Source organism: Mastigoproctus giganteus, chromosome 6 (assembly GCF_048544385.1).
Source record: "Mastigoproctus giganteus isolate SK-2022 chromosome 6, ASM4854438v1, whole genome shotgun sequence".
Taxonomy (NCBI): domain Eukaryota; kingdom Metazoa; phylum Arthropoda; class Arachnida; order Uropygi; family Thelyphonidae; genus Mastigoproctus; species Mastigoproctus giganteus.
In genome coordinates this window covers 150,867,777-150,883,797 of record NC_143580.1, presented here as the reverse complement: position 1 = coordinate 150,883,797, position 16,021 = coordinate 150,867,777, and the positions used below count along the sequence as shown (strand labels likewise).

Genomic DNA, 16,021 nt, shown 5'->3' with positions numbered 1-16,021 from the left:
TGGCCTGTTATAACGTACGATCACTCATCGGTGAAGACAGGATATTAGAGCTGGAAAAGGAATTAGAAAATGTGAATTGGAATATCATCGGTTTGGCTGAAACAAGAAGAAGGAATGAATCACTTATAAGTTTATCAAGTGGAAATCTGCTGTACACCAATGGAAACAGTGAAAGGAGAGAAGGTGGAGTTGGGTTTCTGGTCCATAAAGATTTTAAAAACAACATTTTGGAATTCAAAAGTACATCACCAAGGGTGTCAAGACTAATACTCAAGATTTCTAAGAGGTACAAGCTAAAGATTATAATGATTTATGCACCAACATCGAGCCACGATGATGAAGAGGTTGAAGAAATGTACACTGAAATTGAGAGTCTTCTAGATGAGCAGAAAACCCACTACACTATTATTATGGGGGACTTCAATGCTAAGGTTGGCAAAAGGCAAAACAGCGCAGAAAGAGGAACTATAGGAAATTTTGGAATTGGTGAAAGAAATAAAAGAGGTGAAAGACTTGTGGAATTTGAAGAATCTCAAGGAATGTCAGTAATGAACACTTTTTTCAAGAAAAGGGTGAACAGAAAGTCGACATGGAAGAGCCCAAATGGGTTAACAACTAATGAAATTGACTTCATCCTCACTAACAGAAGATATATTGTGAATGATGTTACCATCCTGAATAAGGTAAATGTTGGAAGTGATCACAGAATGGTAAGATGTACACTTGATATAGATGTAGGAAAGGAAAGGAAAAAACTGACTCGAGTAAATAATACAAAGGTCTTTGAAATAACAGAGAAGGAGAAAAAGCAGTATGTACTGGAACTTAAGAACAAGTTTGAGCTTCTGCAGACTGCTCAGGACCAAGATATCGACGAGGAATATCACAACTTTCTGAAAGTGATAAAGCCCAAGAAACCTATAGGGAAACAGAAATCCAAAGAAGAAAAAATTAGTCAAGAAACACTTGTCATGATGAACCAAAGACGACAAATGAAGAGCAAGAAAAACACTGACAGGGAGAAAATTGAGTATACTGAGTTATGCAAAGCCATTAGAAAGAGACTCAGAGAGGACATAAGAAGATTTAACACAAGAAAAGTAGAACAAGCATTAAGGGAAAACAAAGGATTTAAATCAGCAGCCATGAGCAGTAATACAGAAAGACAAATGATACTGAAACTGAAGAATAGCGATGGTGTACTTATAAACAGCAGAGAAGGCATAATTCAAATAGCAGAAGACTACTATAGAGAATTACACAAGGAGCGAGGGAATGATACCAGCAGTGGGGAAGATGGATTGCAAGGTAGCAACACATACGACATACCTGATATTCTTCCTGATGAGATAGAACATGCATTGAAGAAAATGAAGAATCGGAAAGCCCCGGGAGAAGATGAAGTTACTGTAGAGTTGTTAAAATTGGGAGGAAGAGACATAACACAAAAACTGGCAAGGCTCTTCACAAAGTGCATTAGAAAAGGTGTGATGCCTAAGCAGTGGAATAATGCAATCATAGTTTTGCTGCATAAGAAAGGAGATAAATCAGAAATTGGAAATTATAGACCAATTAGCTTGTTATCCCATATCTACAAGTTGTTCACAAGGGTCATTACTAACAGATTAGAAAGAATACTTGATGAGAATCAACCGAAAGAGCAAGCTGGCTTTAGGACAGGATTCTCAACTATGGATCACCTTCACGTAATATCACAGCTAATGGAGAAAGCAAATGAATATAAAACACCACTATGCCTGGCATTTGTGGATTATGAAAAGGCATTCGACTCCATACAGCATAAGGCAATGTTTCGGGCACTGGAAAGACAAGGCATAGATACTCCATATATTATGATTTTGAAGAAAATATATGAGAGTGCTACATCCTTTATTAGACTAGACAAAGACAGTAGCAAATTTAAAATCGAGAAAGGAGTTCGACAAGGAGACACAATATCTCCGAAGCTGTTTACTGCTGCCCTTGAGGAAGCTTTCAGAAGATTAGACTGGTCGCAGAAAGGAGTCAATGTGAACGGAGAGTACCTAAACCATTTACGATTTGCAGATGACATTGTGGTCATAAGCCACGATCCCAAAGAATTAGAGGAAAATCTTAATCAGTTATGCACAGTTAATAAGGATTTTGGACTAAAGATGAATATGGCTAAAACAAAAGTAATGATGAACAAGTATGCCACGGAAAAGGAAATAATGATTGAAGGAGCAGTAATTGAAAAGGTGGAGTCATATACTTATCTGGGACAAGTTATTAGCTGTAATAATGATAAATGGCTGGAAGTCAAGAGAAGAATACATTTTGGATGGATAGCATTCAGGAAATATAGTCACATACTGAAGAGCAATATCCCAGTTTGTCTGAAACGTAAAATAATGAATCAATGTATACTCCCCACCATGACTTATGGAAGTGAAACTTGGGCACTCACCAAAAGAATGGAAGAGAAGCTGAGAACTACACAGCGAAGAATGGAACGAATCATATTGGGAATCAGACTGTTAGATAAGAAGAGAAACACATGGATTAGGCAGCAAACTCAAGTAAAGGACATTCTTATCAAAACTAAAGAACTAAAATGGTCTTGGGCAGGACACATAGCTCGAAGACATGATGACAGATGGACTAAGAAAATAACAGAATGGTACCCAAGAGGAGCTAGAAGAAAACCTGGAAGACAAAGGCGGAGATGGATAGATGAAATTCATGAGTTTGAGTAGTAAATGGATGGCCAGTGCTCAAAACAGAAGGAACTGGAAAGTTGCTGGAGAGGCCTTCATCCTGCAGTGGATTGAAAATGGCTGATGATGATGATGGTTTTTAGGAGCATTAGCAACTAAGGCCATATTGCTCCGGGATATGCAGTGGTCATTCCCTGACCTTTCCGCATCCTCCGTATTTGGTGGTGACGGGCTTGAACCCCAGTCTAATCAAGAATCATGTGCTACGCACTGCTGCTCCTTCCCACCTGGCTACGGAGGCACCTTCACTATTAGGAAAGTTGGACTGGAGAAAGTCAAGTTTCAATGAGCGATTAGTAGAGTTGGAAAAATGATAGAGGCAACAGATGAATTTGATAGAATGTGATAGAGAGATCTTAAGCCAAAGAAGATCAAAAAGAGAAGATTCCAAATTACACATGCACAAGTGCCACCTGTGAAGCAAAAGGAATCATACAACAAATAATTTTGACAAATGAGATGAGCAGTGGTTGAATCAATCAACAATTGGGATTTATCAGAAAGAGTACATGGGGTTTGACAGAATGTAAGTGGCGCCTCCGTAGGCAGGTGGGAAGGAGCAGCAGTGCGTAGCACACGCTTCTTGATTAGACCAGGGTTCGAGTCCGTGGACCACCAAATACGGAGGATGCGGAAAGGTGAGGGAATGACCACCGCATATCCCACAGCAATATGGCCTTAGTTGCTAATGCTCCTAAATAACAAACAACAACAAACAGACTGTAAGTGGAAATGGACCTCACTGAGATTGGAACTGAAACCACATATATTTGTGAAATGAATGAGGACATGTTTGGGAAGTTTAGATCTTTACACAGATAAGTGCGTTCTATTAGTTTGACATTTCATGATGTATTTAGCAGTATGAAAAGGTGAGGGGAACATACTGTATGAAGTAATGAAATTCTTGGATATGGCATACACATGGCAAGAATATACCCAGCTCCTAGAGGCATAACGTGGCCTCGACAATGGTCTCTGCATATACACTACTCGGACTCTCTCCATTCACTATCTGACAAAGTAGACACAGCAAGATTATACACTAGCTGATCCAGAAGCCTCCCAGAGAATTACCAATAGGTTTGGTCCAGTGGACCATCTAGCAGTCAGCCTTTTAACACCATTTTAGAGCTGTCCCTCAAAATATAAGGATGATTAGTTGTCACCAGGATGTCCATCATAACCTCAAAAACATGTCATCCTGCATGATGGATGAGACGGGGTTGGCGGAATTTTGCTCTGGAGACTAAACATGGGTTCCACCACTTCAAGCCTCCAATAAGCAAAGTGGTGGTATTGCATGAGTTATGAGAGTCATTTGCCACCTAGTGGCACTAGTAAAATACATAAAACTCAAATATCTGAAAGTCATCCTCAAATTATGTATTGTACTAGCATGATCAATATAATCATGTTTAATCCTTTAATGCAAATATATTAGGTAGTGCTAATGGTGTAGCTGTGATGACTGCTTTTATAAGTGCTCTTGCTAAATAGTTTATAAATATGGATTTTATTTTAAATTCTTTTATAAAACTCAAGTATAGTGTGAGTTCATCAAGTTTGACTATTTATAATCAAGGAAAGGTAATGTTTATGCAAAATTTATGATAAGTCTGTTTTGGCAGTTAGAGCATTCTTTGTTCTAACTGTCAATTCCAGCTGCCTATGTTTTAGCATAGTGCTGGTATTTGAAAGTTTGAAGAGCTGCTTTTTAAATTCTACAAGTTACGGATGCGGAGGGCTTTAATTAGGTGGAGGAGTTTGTCACACTGATTAGTTGTATCTAATTTTGGGACAAAACATCACCTTATCAGAAAAGATATAGATTTTTAAAGACTTTTGAGTTTTAATTAGTAAAGGCCTATACAGCCATATAATAGCACCACTGCTGGAGAAAGACATGGTGACCTACTCCAGTATTTTTCACCAGAAAACTTTATGAATGAGCTCAAGAATAAATCGATAATGCTAGGAAAGGTCAGTGGAACTAGGAGAAGAGGTCAGCAAAGAACACGCTGGCTCGACACCATCAAGAGCGACACTGGCATGGGCATGAAGTACTTGAAAGAAGCTGTTGAAGACCGAACAGCATGGAGGCAGCTTGCCCATAAAGTCTCCAAAAGTCAGCTGCGACTGAAAGGATGAAAACAACATATATATACATACACTCAGTGATCACTTATGTGGGTGATCACAACCTATATACCATGTTGGGCCACCATTCCCACAGATAACAGTTGCTATTCACCTAAGCATCGACTCCATTAGACGTTTGAAGACACCAATAAGGATCTGCAGCCATACTGTCTGCAAGGCTTTCCACAGTGTCAGAATAGATAATGGTTGCATATTCACTGTGTCCATTGATCTAAGATTAATTTTCTTAGATACTTTTCAATTACCTGTACATAATTTGAGTTAACATAGATAATAACAATAAGGAAATTATTTTTACTTACAAAAGGTACAGAATAAACACCAACAATACCATAGTATTCTATAAATTATGTACATTATCTTCAAATGCCTAGTGAAATTGAATAGGGAGGTGTGTGTGTGTGTGTGTGAATCATCAGAAAAATGCTCACAGAATCAGGGAAAGCAATTAGTCCAGGTGCTCCGTGATCAGCAAAGTAAACAAAGACATGATCATTAGGTCCACTAAATAAAAGTAAGGTAAATTTAAAAAACTGGCAAATATAAAATAATAAACCTGTATGGTTTAAAATTATTAGATAAGAAATAATTCAGGTAACAATTACAATTTATAATTAAGGTAAGACCTGTTTATTTTATGACATTTTACCTGATTGTATTCTTTACCATTAAAAATGCAAAGTTATGCACATTCCTTAAGGTATTGGTTTATCCCAATTTATTTCCTTCACATTTTTAGAATTGTTTTTAAGAACCTTAATATTATTCTTTACAGTTTTATGGTCTGAAGGCTGGTGTCATAAAATAAACAGGTTTAACCTTAATTATAAATTCATCAATTTTGACACAAGAGGTTTTTAACTATCACAAATCTCAAATGATAACAAGGCAATTGCTACAAGAAACTTATAATCTACTTTAAAGACTTTCATATTACATTTTAGTAAACATTTATTGTATTTCATTGATCTGCTTACTTCAAGCACGAATGGAGTAGCTTCTATACCTATTCCTGAGACATATATAGTGAGTATGGTTCATTGTCTGATTACTTTGGCAATATAACACACACACACACACACACACACACCTCTTTATCCATTTACTTATAAGAGAATATTCCAGACTTATAACAACCTACAACCCCTATAATGCCAGACCTATATCTTCCATTTCCTACAAGAAAATTCAGAAACCTAAATAGCTAGCCCTATCCTTGAGGAAGAACCATCATAATACAGAGAGGTTTCTTGAGGAAACAATGTGTGGCATGTCACTTGGTTAGCTCCAGCAATAGTGCAAACTTCGAACAATGGCACTTGATTGTTTCATGAAACACTACACTGTCAAGCAAACACAATGCCTTCTTTTAGCCATAAATTGAAAATAAATACTTTATCCCATTATCTATTTATTTATTTATCTAACCTAACTGGAAGTAAGTTTTATTAAGATGTTAGATTAAAACTGAACTGCAATCAAGAGCACTTGATTTGATTATTTTATGGACCACTTCCAATGAGCATACAACTTCACTGGCAAGTAGTTTGCCAATGAAGTTTTCAGAGACTCTTTATTAGCAAAAGGTCTACTTTACTAATATAGAAGAGCCTATGAAAACTTCGACAAACTGCTTCCCCCTTCATGCTCATTGATAATATTTCATAAAACAATCAAGTGGCACTAAATGCAATTTGCCATTTGGTCCCTCAATGGAGGCTTCTCTTCTGTTATTTACAGTACACTGAGAGAGAGGGGGGGGGTGTATGTGTGTGTTGGGATTTATGACAGATTAAAAATCTCTATGCAGCGTGGACAGGCAGTAAGGCAGCCCCATGGTATACTATCAATGATTTATCAAATATTTGCTTGTATATCAAGGATCAAACAACATTAACTACAAAATCATTTTGTAATAAATGTTTTTGTAATTAACTAAGAAAAAGTCATTTGATATTTTCTTGGATTACCAAAAACGTGCTTATAGACTAAGCTAACTTGTAAAGTACTAGAGAGCTACAGTTGTGTGACATGATATGCATTATTATTTGTAAGTAAAACTAAAGTTGTTTTAAAACAAAAATGCAATTTTGTAGTTAATGTTGTTTTACACTAAACAATCGATATGTAGTATTACTATTACACCAAAAAAATAATAATAAACCAGCTATTTGATTCTCTCAAAATGTAGGTATCTATCCAGCTGAGATTTGAATTTCCCCAATCTGTCAGCCTCAACTACCTACAGTGGCAACTTATAAAAATTAACAATTGCTGGCTAAAAGAAAACTTCCTGCAATCCAGTCTAAACCCCCTCATCCCTGCAATTTGAACTTATGGCACTTAGTTATGGAATCATTTATAACAGTGAAATTATCCTCGTTCATTTTAATTTCTACCCTCACAGCCTTAGACACCTCATTCAAATCTTATCTAAAGTATCCAGTTTCCAAGCTCAGCAGCACACATATTCAAAATCTTTCCTCACATGGGCACCTTTTTTCTGATCTCACCAGGCATTCCCCATTTGCACTGTCCTTCAAGAAGCTCAATGTCTTTTTTTAGGTGCAATTTCCATACACGGACAGTATTCCAAATGCAGTCTTATAATTGCCTTATACAAAGATATTATGACCACCCTATCTCTACAGCCAAATGGCCAATAAATCGATAGGTCACCATAGGCCTTCCTTTGCCTGTCCACACTTCTCGGAAAACTTCATGATTGACAATATTATAAATTTCAAATCTCTCACTTTCTTCCTCTACCATTTTTAGTCCAACTTCACCAAATGTGTGAAGTTGGACTAAAAGGAGTCAAGGCCAATGGTTTTGAAAAATTCAAAAATCTGCTGAATTAGCACCTACTGGAAAAGAGGAAAAAGCAGCACTCTCTCTCTCTCTCTCTCTCTCTCCCCCATTTTATGATGCAGCAAAAGTTTCAGCTTCTTTGCACTTATGGCTAATACTAATAAAGTTTTTTGATATGACACTATATATGCAGATATAGTGAAATCTGTTTTAATATGTTTACTGGAGCAAATTCTTAATGGTAGCACTTTTTCAAAACAGTGATTATCTTTAAGCTATTTCTTTAAACGTTCAGGTCATTTGACCAATCTACACTGCTTGCACAGACGTGCACATACATTGATGATTTAAATAGTCCACAGAATGGACTATTGTATTGATAAGACAATTCTGAAATTTTATCTATAAGCATTATCAATTCGATAAATGCATCCTTGTGTAACTATATACATTTTTTTTTCTCCCCCCCAGGAATTTTGTAAGCTACATCTGCTAAAAGTATAAAGGGAGAAATCTGAACTCTGGGCTATTATTGAGTATTTCTGTTTAAAGGAATTGCATGGTGGTGGTGTCCTTTTCCACCAGAGTATTGCACCAACATACAAATCCACAACTGTGATATCTGTCACCCAGACATTCGAAAACCTTGTTCACGTAGCTCCATGTATATTTTCCTCTTTCTGAATGAAAAGATAACTGGTGGCACAGGAGACCAAATGACAGCAACTATCTTGTGAGTATAAAAGGACCTAAACAGTTCGATAAAACCTTTTCAAGGCTGCATGCATTTTTTCATAGCCATTCAATACACTTTTTATTCCACCCTTATAAATATCACATCTCAAAAATAAATAATAACTAAAATGTTCAGAAAATTTTTTTTTTCATTTTAATAAGAAATTTGTAATGTTTACAAATATATAAGATAGTATAACAAGGAATGAGATATGAGGAATTTTTAGGGATGAGAATGAGACTATAATCAAATTACATTGAGCTAAATGATTTTGTGATAACTGAGAAGAAAGTGGAAGAGAAATTGTAGCTAAACATAAAAAAGGCACCTGGAGTGGATGAGATCTATTCAGTTATATTAAAGGAAGCAGAGAAAAAGGTAAGCAAACCTTTAGCCATGATTATGAGAGCATTCCTGGATTCAAGGGAGGTCACTATGGACATGAGATGTGCAAATAGATCCCTAATTCATAAAAGGGGGAAATCAAAGGGTGAAGTGAGTAATTACCTCTAAGCTTGATTTCTGTTCCAGGAAAAATAATGGAGTCACTGATTAAAGAAGTAATATACAGGACTAGTTATGCAAGAATGCAGTTATATGGCAGTCATAGCATGGATTTGTTAAGGGATGGACTTGTCTGACCAATATCACTGGATACTTGATGCAGTAACTTAGAAATTGGATGCAAAAAAATAATTTTGACATCACACACTTAGATTTCTAAAAAGCTTTTGATACTCTTGCACATAAAAGACTCTTGTACAAATTGGAGCAGTGCAGCATTAGAGTCACATTACTGCTATGGATAAAAGGGGTGGCTGAGTGAGAAAACACACAAAGTAGTTATCAAATAGCACTGCTGTTCTAGGATTAATATTATTACTGGAGTCTCCCAGGGTTCAATGCTGGCCTATTGTAGCTTTCTATACTTCATCAGTATCATTAATAAATGATACTGATGAAGGCATATAAAGCTTAATGTCTAAGGCAAGTAGTTTGGAGATGACAGGGAGGTTAGCAGGGTGGTTAATTACAGTAATTGACCACCCTGCTAATTTTTGCAGTGTAAGCTACTGCAAAAAAACAAGAAAAATTAGGCAAATGGGCTGAGAAGTGGAGACTGAAGTTTAACATTGACAAATGCAAGGTACTGCATATGGATAGCAGTAATCACAGAATAACATGTCCACTATGCTGAGTGTGGCATCAAACTCAGGATAGTGGATATGTTATTTAGTGGATATTTAGAGTAGTGGAGAATGAAAAAGACCTGGGAATAATTATGCAATCTGACATGAATCTCTCCGAACAGTGTAGATAGGCCGCTAGACATGGGGTTTTGTCAGAAATTTTGCCAATAGGAATAAGGAAGTGCTTATCGTGTTGTATAAGACAATGTTTCAGCCACATCTTGAATACTACATACAGGCCTGAAAGCCTCACTTTAGAATATGGATCTGTGGGAATGGGTGCAGAGGAGGCCAACAAGATTAGTGAAGAGAACAAAAGAGTACTCTTTTTGAGGTGTTGAAGACTTACAATGGATTGAGTATGTTAAATGTTAATGACATCATTCCTCTTGCTCAGATCAAACACACACACGAGTGGACATAAATTTAAATTGAGGAAGGATGGTTGCAGAACAGAACAGAAATTTGCTTTCAGCAAGCAGGTAACAGAATGTTGGAACAAACTTCTACCTGGTGATATGGAAGCAGGTAGTTTGAATAAATTTAAGAAACTAAACAAATTTGGGAAGTGTTTTTTATTTTTTATTCTTTTTGTTATTTTTGGCTGAAGCTATATAAGCTTGCATTCTTGCATCATTTGCTGCTACTTATTAGTTGTGGCAAATGATAAAAGTCCTGATATTAATAATGCTGTAATATATATAACCACCAAAATTCAAGGTTGACTACATTTAATATTTTTTTCATCTGCATTTATCTATGAATTTTGGAAATTTCTACATGCAGAGTTGTGTTATCACTAACTAATCTGTTGCAATCTGCATTATGCCTTATCATAATGTCACCTGTCAAGTCTGCACATTTTTTGCATTTTTTATTTATAGGTTCAGTGTTCATTTACTTTCACTGTTTTTCTTCTTCCTCAGATATTGAGCATTACCGTTCCACATAATTGCTGTAATATAATTTCGTAACAAAGTACAATACTTGAAATTCATACACCTTTATGTGGATTTTGTAATTAAGAAATAATAATGATAAATAAATAAATTAAAAAAACAATTCAATTTCGTTAGTAGAAATAAATAAACATATCACTGCCTTTGGAATACATAGTTTCTCTTTGTCAGTCATCTTTTGCAATGCATAGTCTGTCTAATTTTTTAAATGTTAATTCCGGATTCTAAGGGCTGGTTGAGATCAATAGTATATGTGGACACTGGTCTACACATGCTGCTTATGGCAGCATACAAATAAGCTCATATGCTGCCACAAAAAGTACAGCCCACCATCAACTTCATTAATGAGAACTAACAACTTATAAATGAATATTCATTTATTTTATCACAATGATATGTCCATAAGAGTTTACATATCTGTATACCTGATTAGTGGTTGCAATTATGCAAACATGCAAAAAAGCATTATAAAATTCTCTACCATGCTTAAGGGATTACTGCTACTAAGGTGTGCTGGCAATCCTTTAACTTTATAAATGCCTGGATGTCATATAACTTTATTCATGACATCCAGGCATTTTCTGTATTACAGTCAATAGAATGTATTTGTTATTCTGGTTTATTAGTTTGATATAGGAAATTTACCAGTATCATGATCAGGTAATGCAGATGCCATCAGAGTGTTCGATCATCATATTGTTCGACTTTCAACCCATCTCATCAATATACACAACAAATTATGAATATTGCTGTATAAGACAAATATATTATGCCACTTTTGTATTGATTTGCTATATGATTTTTATTACAGAGTACATAGGGATTTGCCTGAATGTTAGTATATTCTATATTATAGGTTTTAAGAATCCTGGTGGGGTAATACAAAATGCAAATGATAGACAGATATGATTTGGAAGTCACCTGCAGAACTGGGAAGGCATTACTTATCCTGTTCATTAAGTGAGAGATAACATCAATTGAATTTCTCTAAACCACATTTCTTGATCCCTACTTTACCACCACTAGTGTTTATAATGCATAATGGCCTTGGTCACAATTGTGACAATATTTCTCTATTAGATGTCACTACACATAACAGATTTTAATACAGCTAATATGCTATCAATGATATTCCCCAGTAACATAATCCAAGCTGTAACTAGAATCAGACCAAGTTTCTCCTAGGAGACGTGTTTGCATTCTTATCACAGTGGGAGACAGCCACTATCATCATGTGCGTGTGTGTGTGTTGATTTACACACTGTTTGAAAGGTGCTTTGCATCTTCTTTCTGTTGTGTGTGTGTGTGTGTGTGTGTGTACGCATGAGTGAGTCAGAGAGAGAGAGAGAGAGAGAATACTGAAATTACCTTTTGATAACTTTGCCAGTGCCAATGTTCTGCATTACAGATGAATTTCCTTGAAGGATGTTCAAGAAGTTCTCTGGAGTCACATCCTGAAAAATATAGTTTTAATTTGCTGATAAAACAGTAGGAAATATATACACAGCCAGTAAAGAAAATATCAAAAAACATATATTTCAAATTATAATATTGCATTAGATGCAATAGAGCGACTGCAGAATAATTATGCTATCCTAAAAAAAAAAGAACTCTGGTGATATTTGAAGTAAAGCAGAAAATGCAACACATCAGTAATGTGCTAAATATATACTCTGTGACATGGAAATTGTCCTAACTAGTGGATGGATTTGCATCCAAATCAGCAAATGTATGCAAGACAGTAATAAATACAAATGATTATATTTTCAACACAAGCATGTGGTATATATGGACAAGTCCGTGTAATCACACTGATGGGCTGTGCAAAATTAGATGGTGTAGTTGCTTTACGACACACATGTGAACTCCAATGCAAAATAGTTGGACATTGTTGGAACCATTGGTCTCAAGAAGGTACTCAATCATCACATATGATCAAGCACTATCAAGGCAGACAACAAAGGATTACTGAATTCATTATTTAATAAACTGTAACTTCTGTCATGGGAGGAGCCTATCATGACCAGGACCACTGACATGATACCTGTAAAAAATGGCCTATATTTGCAAGATAGGCTGTAGGCCACCATCAGGCTTTGCAGGATGGGTGTTAAGTCACTAATGGGATACAGCATGGAATCATTTTGATTACTGCCATTTGTAGCAACTGAAAATAGGCCTTTTTCAGAATCATCATTACCTCTTCTTTTCCTATCCATGCAATTTCACTAACAATGCCTGTTGTTTTGCCTGTTGTTCAGAAATATGTTCAGCAAAAACTCAGAAGATTATGTTCTACGACAAAAGATCCAAATAACCATTCAGGGCATATGACATTGTTATCACCACGAAATGCACTATCTATATTTGTATTTCTTTCTATGCACTGCATGCTGTCATTAAACTTATTTGTTTGCAAATGTCTGATTAAACTGTATTTCCTACTGCCTGAAATTGAAATATCACATCTATGTATGGTACAAGGCAAACTGTTACCATTTTCAGATTTTTTACAATACCTAGAAAATCTTGCATACGTGTCTTCAGAAATTGTCATATATTTCTTTGGCATTTTACTGAAAGATAATGTTAATTAGCTTCTCATTACACAAATACTAACAAGAACAATGCTATTATCCTGTGTTTCTATTTTGCAATGTAGACTACTACAGTACACTTGATGGCCAATTCACTTAACAAAAATAAGCAAATTTTTGCAAAATTTAAAAAAAAATCCAATTTTAATGTAGCTTTATTATTTTTTTGTGAATAGAAAAAGACCAAGAAAAATCTGAGTTTTTGCAAAAAGACACTGAAACTCTTTTTTGCCAGCTATATTACAATTGTGAGACAGAAAAATGTCAAATCAAGTGAAAAAAAGATGAATTCTCCATCATATATCCAGAGTCAGCAGCTATGGTGTTTTCACTATATACTAACATTTTACTATATTCCATTAGATTATTTTGTAGCAGTAAGATGAAAATTAAATTATGTTATACCCATCTGATTACACTAGCCAACAAAAAGTATTTTTGTCATACCTCAGCAATGAAAATATGTAATTTTGGAGGAAATAAACATGCTGATTCCAAAAATCACCATAAAAAGTCTATCATGTGTACATCAAAAGATCTACCAACTTTTAATGTTAAAATAAAGGTATATATACATCTAAATTCATTTAGATGTATATATCCCTTTATTTTAACATTAAACATCTTTCAGGAGTTTCCTAATTCAAGTTTGTTGTTGTATTTGGTTTTTAGGAGCATTAGCAACTAAGGCCATATTGCTCCGGTGCGGTGGTCATTCCCTGACCTTTCCGCATACTCCGTATTTGGTGGTGAAGGGCTCGAACCCCGGTCTAATCAAGAAGCGTGTGCTACGCACTGGTGCTCCTTCCCACCTGGCTACGGAAGAGCCTTTCAAGTTTGTAAAACAAATGTAAAAAAATATTATACGTTCTCTAAAACTCATTTAACTTCAGAAAAAATATCATAAATCATAGTGAAGTAGTTATATTTCAATAATATACAATCAGCATACCTGTAATTGTCCTTAAAAATGTTTGCTACTAAGAGATTTTCTCTTGTAAACCAGCAGTAATCCCCCATCATCACAAGATCCCAGTGATCTTGGTACCACTTTTCCATCACGGAAATATGAAACCGCTCCCCTTGTTCATCACTCACATCTCCCAGATTTTAGGAGAAAAATTCAAGATGGGAATGGAGAAAATTAATTTTCAATGATATTCAACAGCCTATGTTTTTATAGCACTCTAGTAAATTAGACACCAACATTTCATAATTTTCTTCACCTTAGCCTTTTCTTCTTTCCTATTATCCAAAAAAACCATGTGTACTACTGCTTTAAATGATCGCCAAACTGCCAATTCAATCTCCTTTAACTAGGCTTCAAACACATCGTATTTCAGGAGTTTCCTAATTGGGAGTCCTATGAAAATTCCTTCCTTAAGTTTGGCATATGTTAAATTAGGAAACACTTCTCGAGTATGCAAATCCATTACCTTCTTTATCTAGTCCCTTCACGAAATTTTTCATCAATCCAAGTTTGATGTGCAGGGGTGGAAGAAGAACCTTGTTTGATTGCACTAAAGTAATATATTTTACATTACATTGTCCTGGTATGAACTCGGCCCACTAGTCCCAATGTTGCACAACAATGTTCTTCTGTTGCACGGCTGTCCCACAAACACAAAAAACAACATTTTGTGAAACCCCCCATGCAAATCAATAACCTTAAGATCACTGCATATGTTCCAATCATAATCCTGGTATTTTATAGCATGTAGAACCTTAGACCATGCGTTCTTGACTTTCTTTAAGTTCAACTGAATGAATCACAGGAAATGATGGATATTCGTTGCCATTATGAAGCAAACTGTTTTTAAATTTCATTTTGAGGCATCTATGAATAAATGCCATTCATCTAACTTATGCAAGACACCCAGTTCTTTCAGAAGTCCAATAATTCCTTTGCAAAAACACACACTGTCCTCCGTAGCAAAATATTTCAAAAACTTTCCTACTGCAAGGGTTATGGGCCGCACCCTCCTACTCTCAAGGGGCTGTTTATGTTTGGAGGATAGATTTACAACCCTGAGAACATGTCATGATCAGTTAATATTTTGAAAACCTTGGAACAGCCTACAAAAATCCTCACCAAAAACACGGTGTGCTCTCTTCAAATTGTAAATTGTTGCATCCGAATTTGAACCTAAGAATCATAGGTAGAAGTCTGATTATTCTGATTCGAGGCCAGAATTGATTGCTAAAATTAAGAGAATTAGCTTATATCTTTAAAATAAATCAGTATGTCATACATTACCGGCTAGATTATGCGAAATTTGCAAATTTTGGTAAAACGTAACTCCCTCTATATTTAATAACTGTGACATGATGTGAAACTATCATGATAATTTTCGAAATCTATGCATAAAAATTGGTTAAAAACAGCATTTAAGTTCTTGGAGGTAAAAATTGTGTTGGCTAGTGTTTTTCCCATTATTTTATCCACTCCTGATTGATACAATTTCTATGTCCTGAGCATATATTTGGCTGTCTACAATGTAATAAAATGACTTCATTCTATGGGAAACAGCACAATACGGCCTAAGTCACGGATGTGCCTAAAACCATACAACAGCAACAACCACCACCAACACCACCAGCATTTGGAAGAGAAAATAAATTCCAATTTGATTCACAAATCACTGTCAGCAAAAATTAAGACTTCATAAAATTGTACCGGGCCACTTTCTGTCTACAACAACAAGAAAAAAAAAAAAAAAAAAAAAAAAGGGAAAAAGTCATGAGAAAGGATACTAATGCATAAACTCCAGAAATAGAATCCTTACAGGAGTCATTAGAAGATAAG

The 16,021-nt window shown here is 35.5% G+C and overlaps 1 protein-coding gene across 1 annotated transcript in view; it reads right to left on the bottom strand.

The window, feature by feature from the left end:
* Positions 1-16,021, bottom strand: part of LOC150084655 (legumain-like) — a 145,289-nt gene that overhangs the window by 99,448 nt on the left and 29,820 nt on the right. The window contains exons 4-5 of the mRNA XM_090376533.1: positions 11,987-12,072; positions 5,354-5,426 (exon numbers count right to left, since the gene is read on the bottom strand). Coding sequence (XP_090232659.1) covers positions 5,354-5,426; positions 11,987-12,072 — 159 coding nt within the window. The remainder of the gene's footprint in view (positions 1-5,353; positions 5,427-11,986; positions 12,073-16,021) is intronic.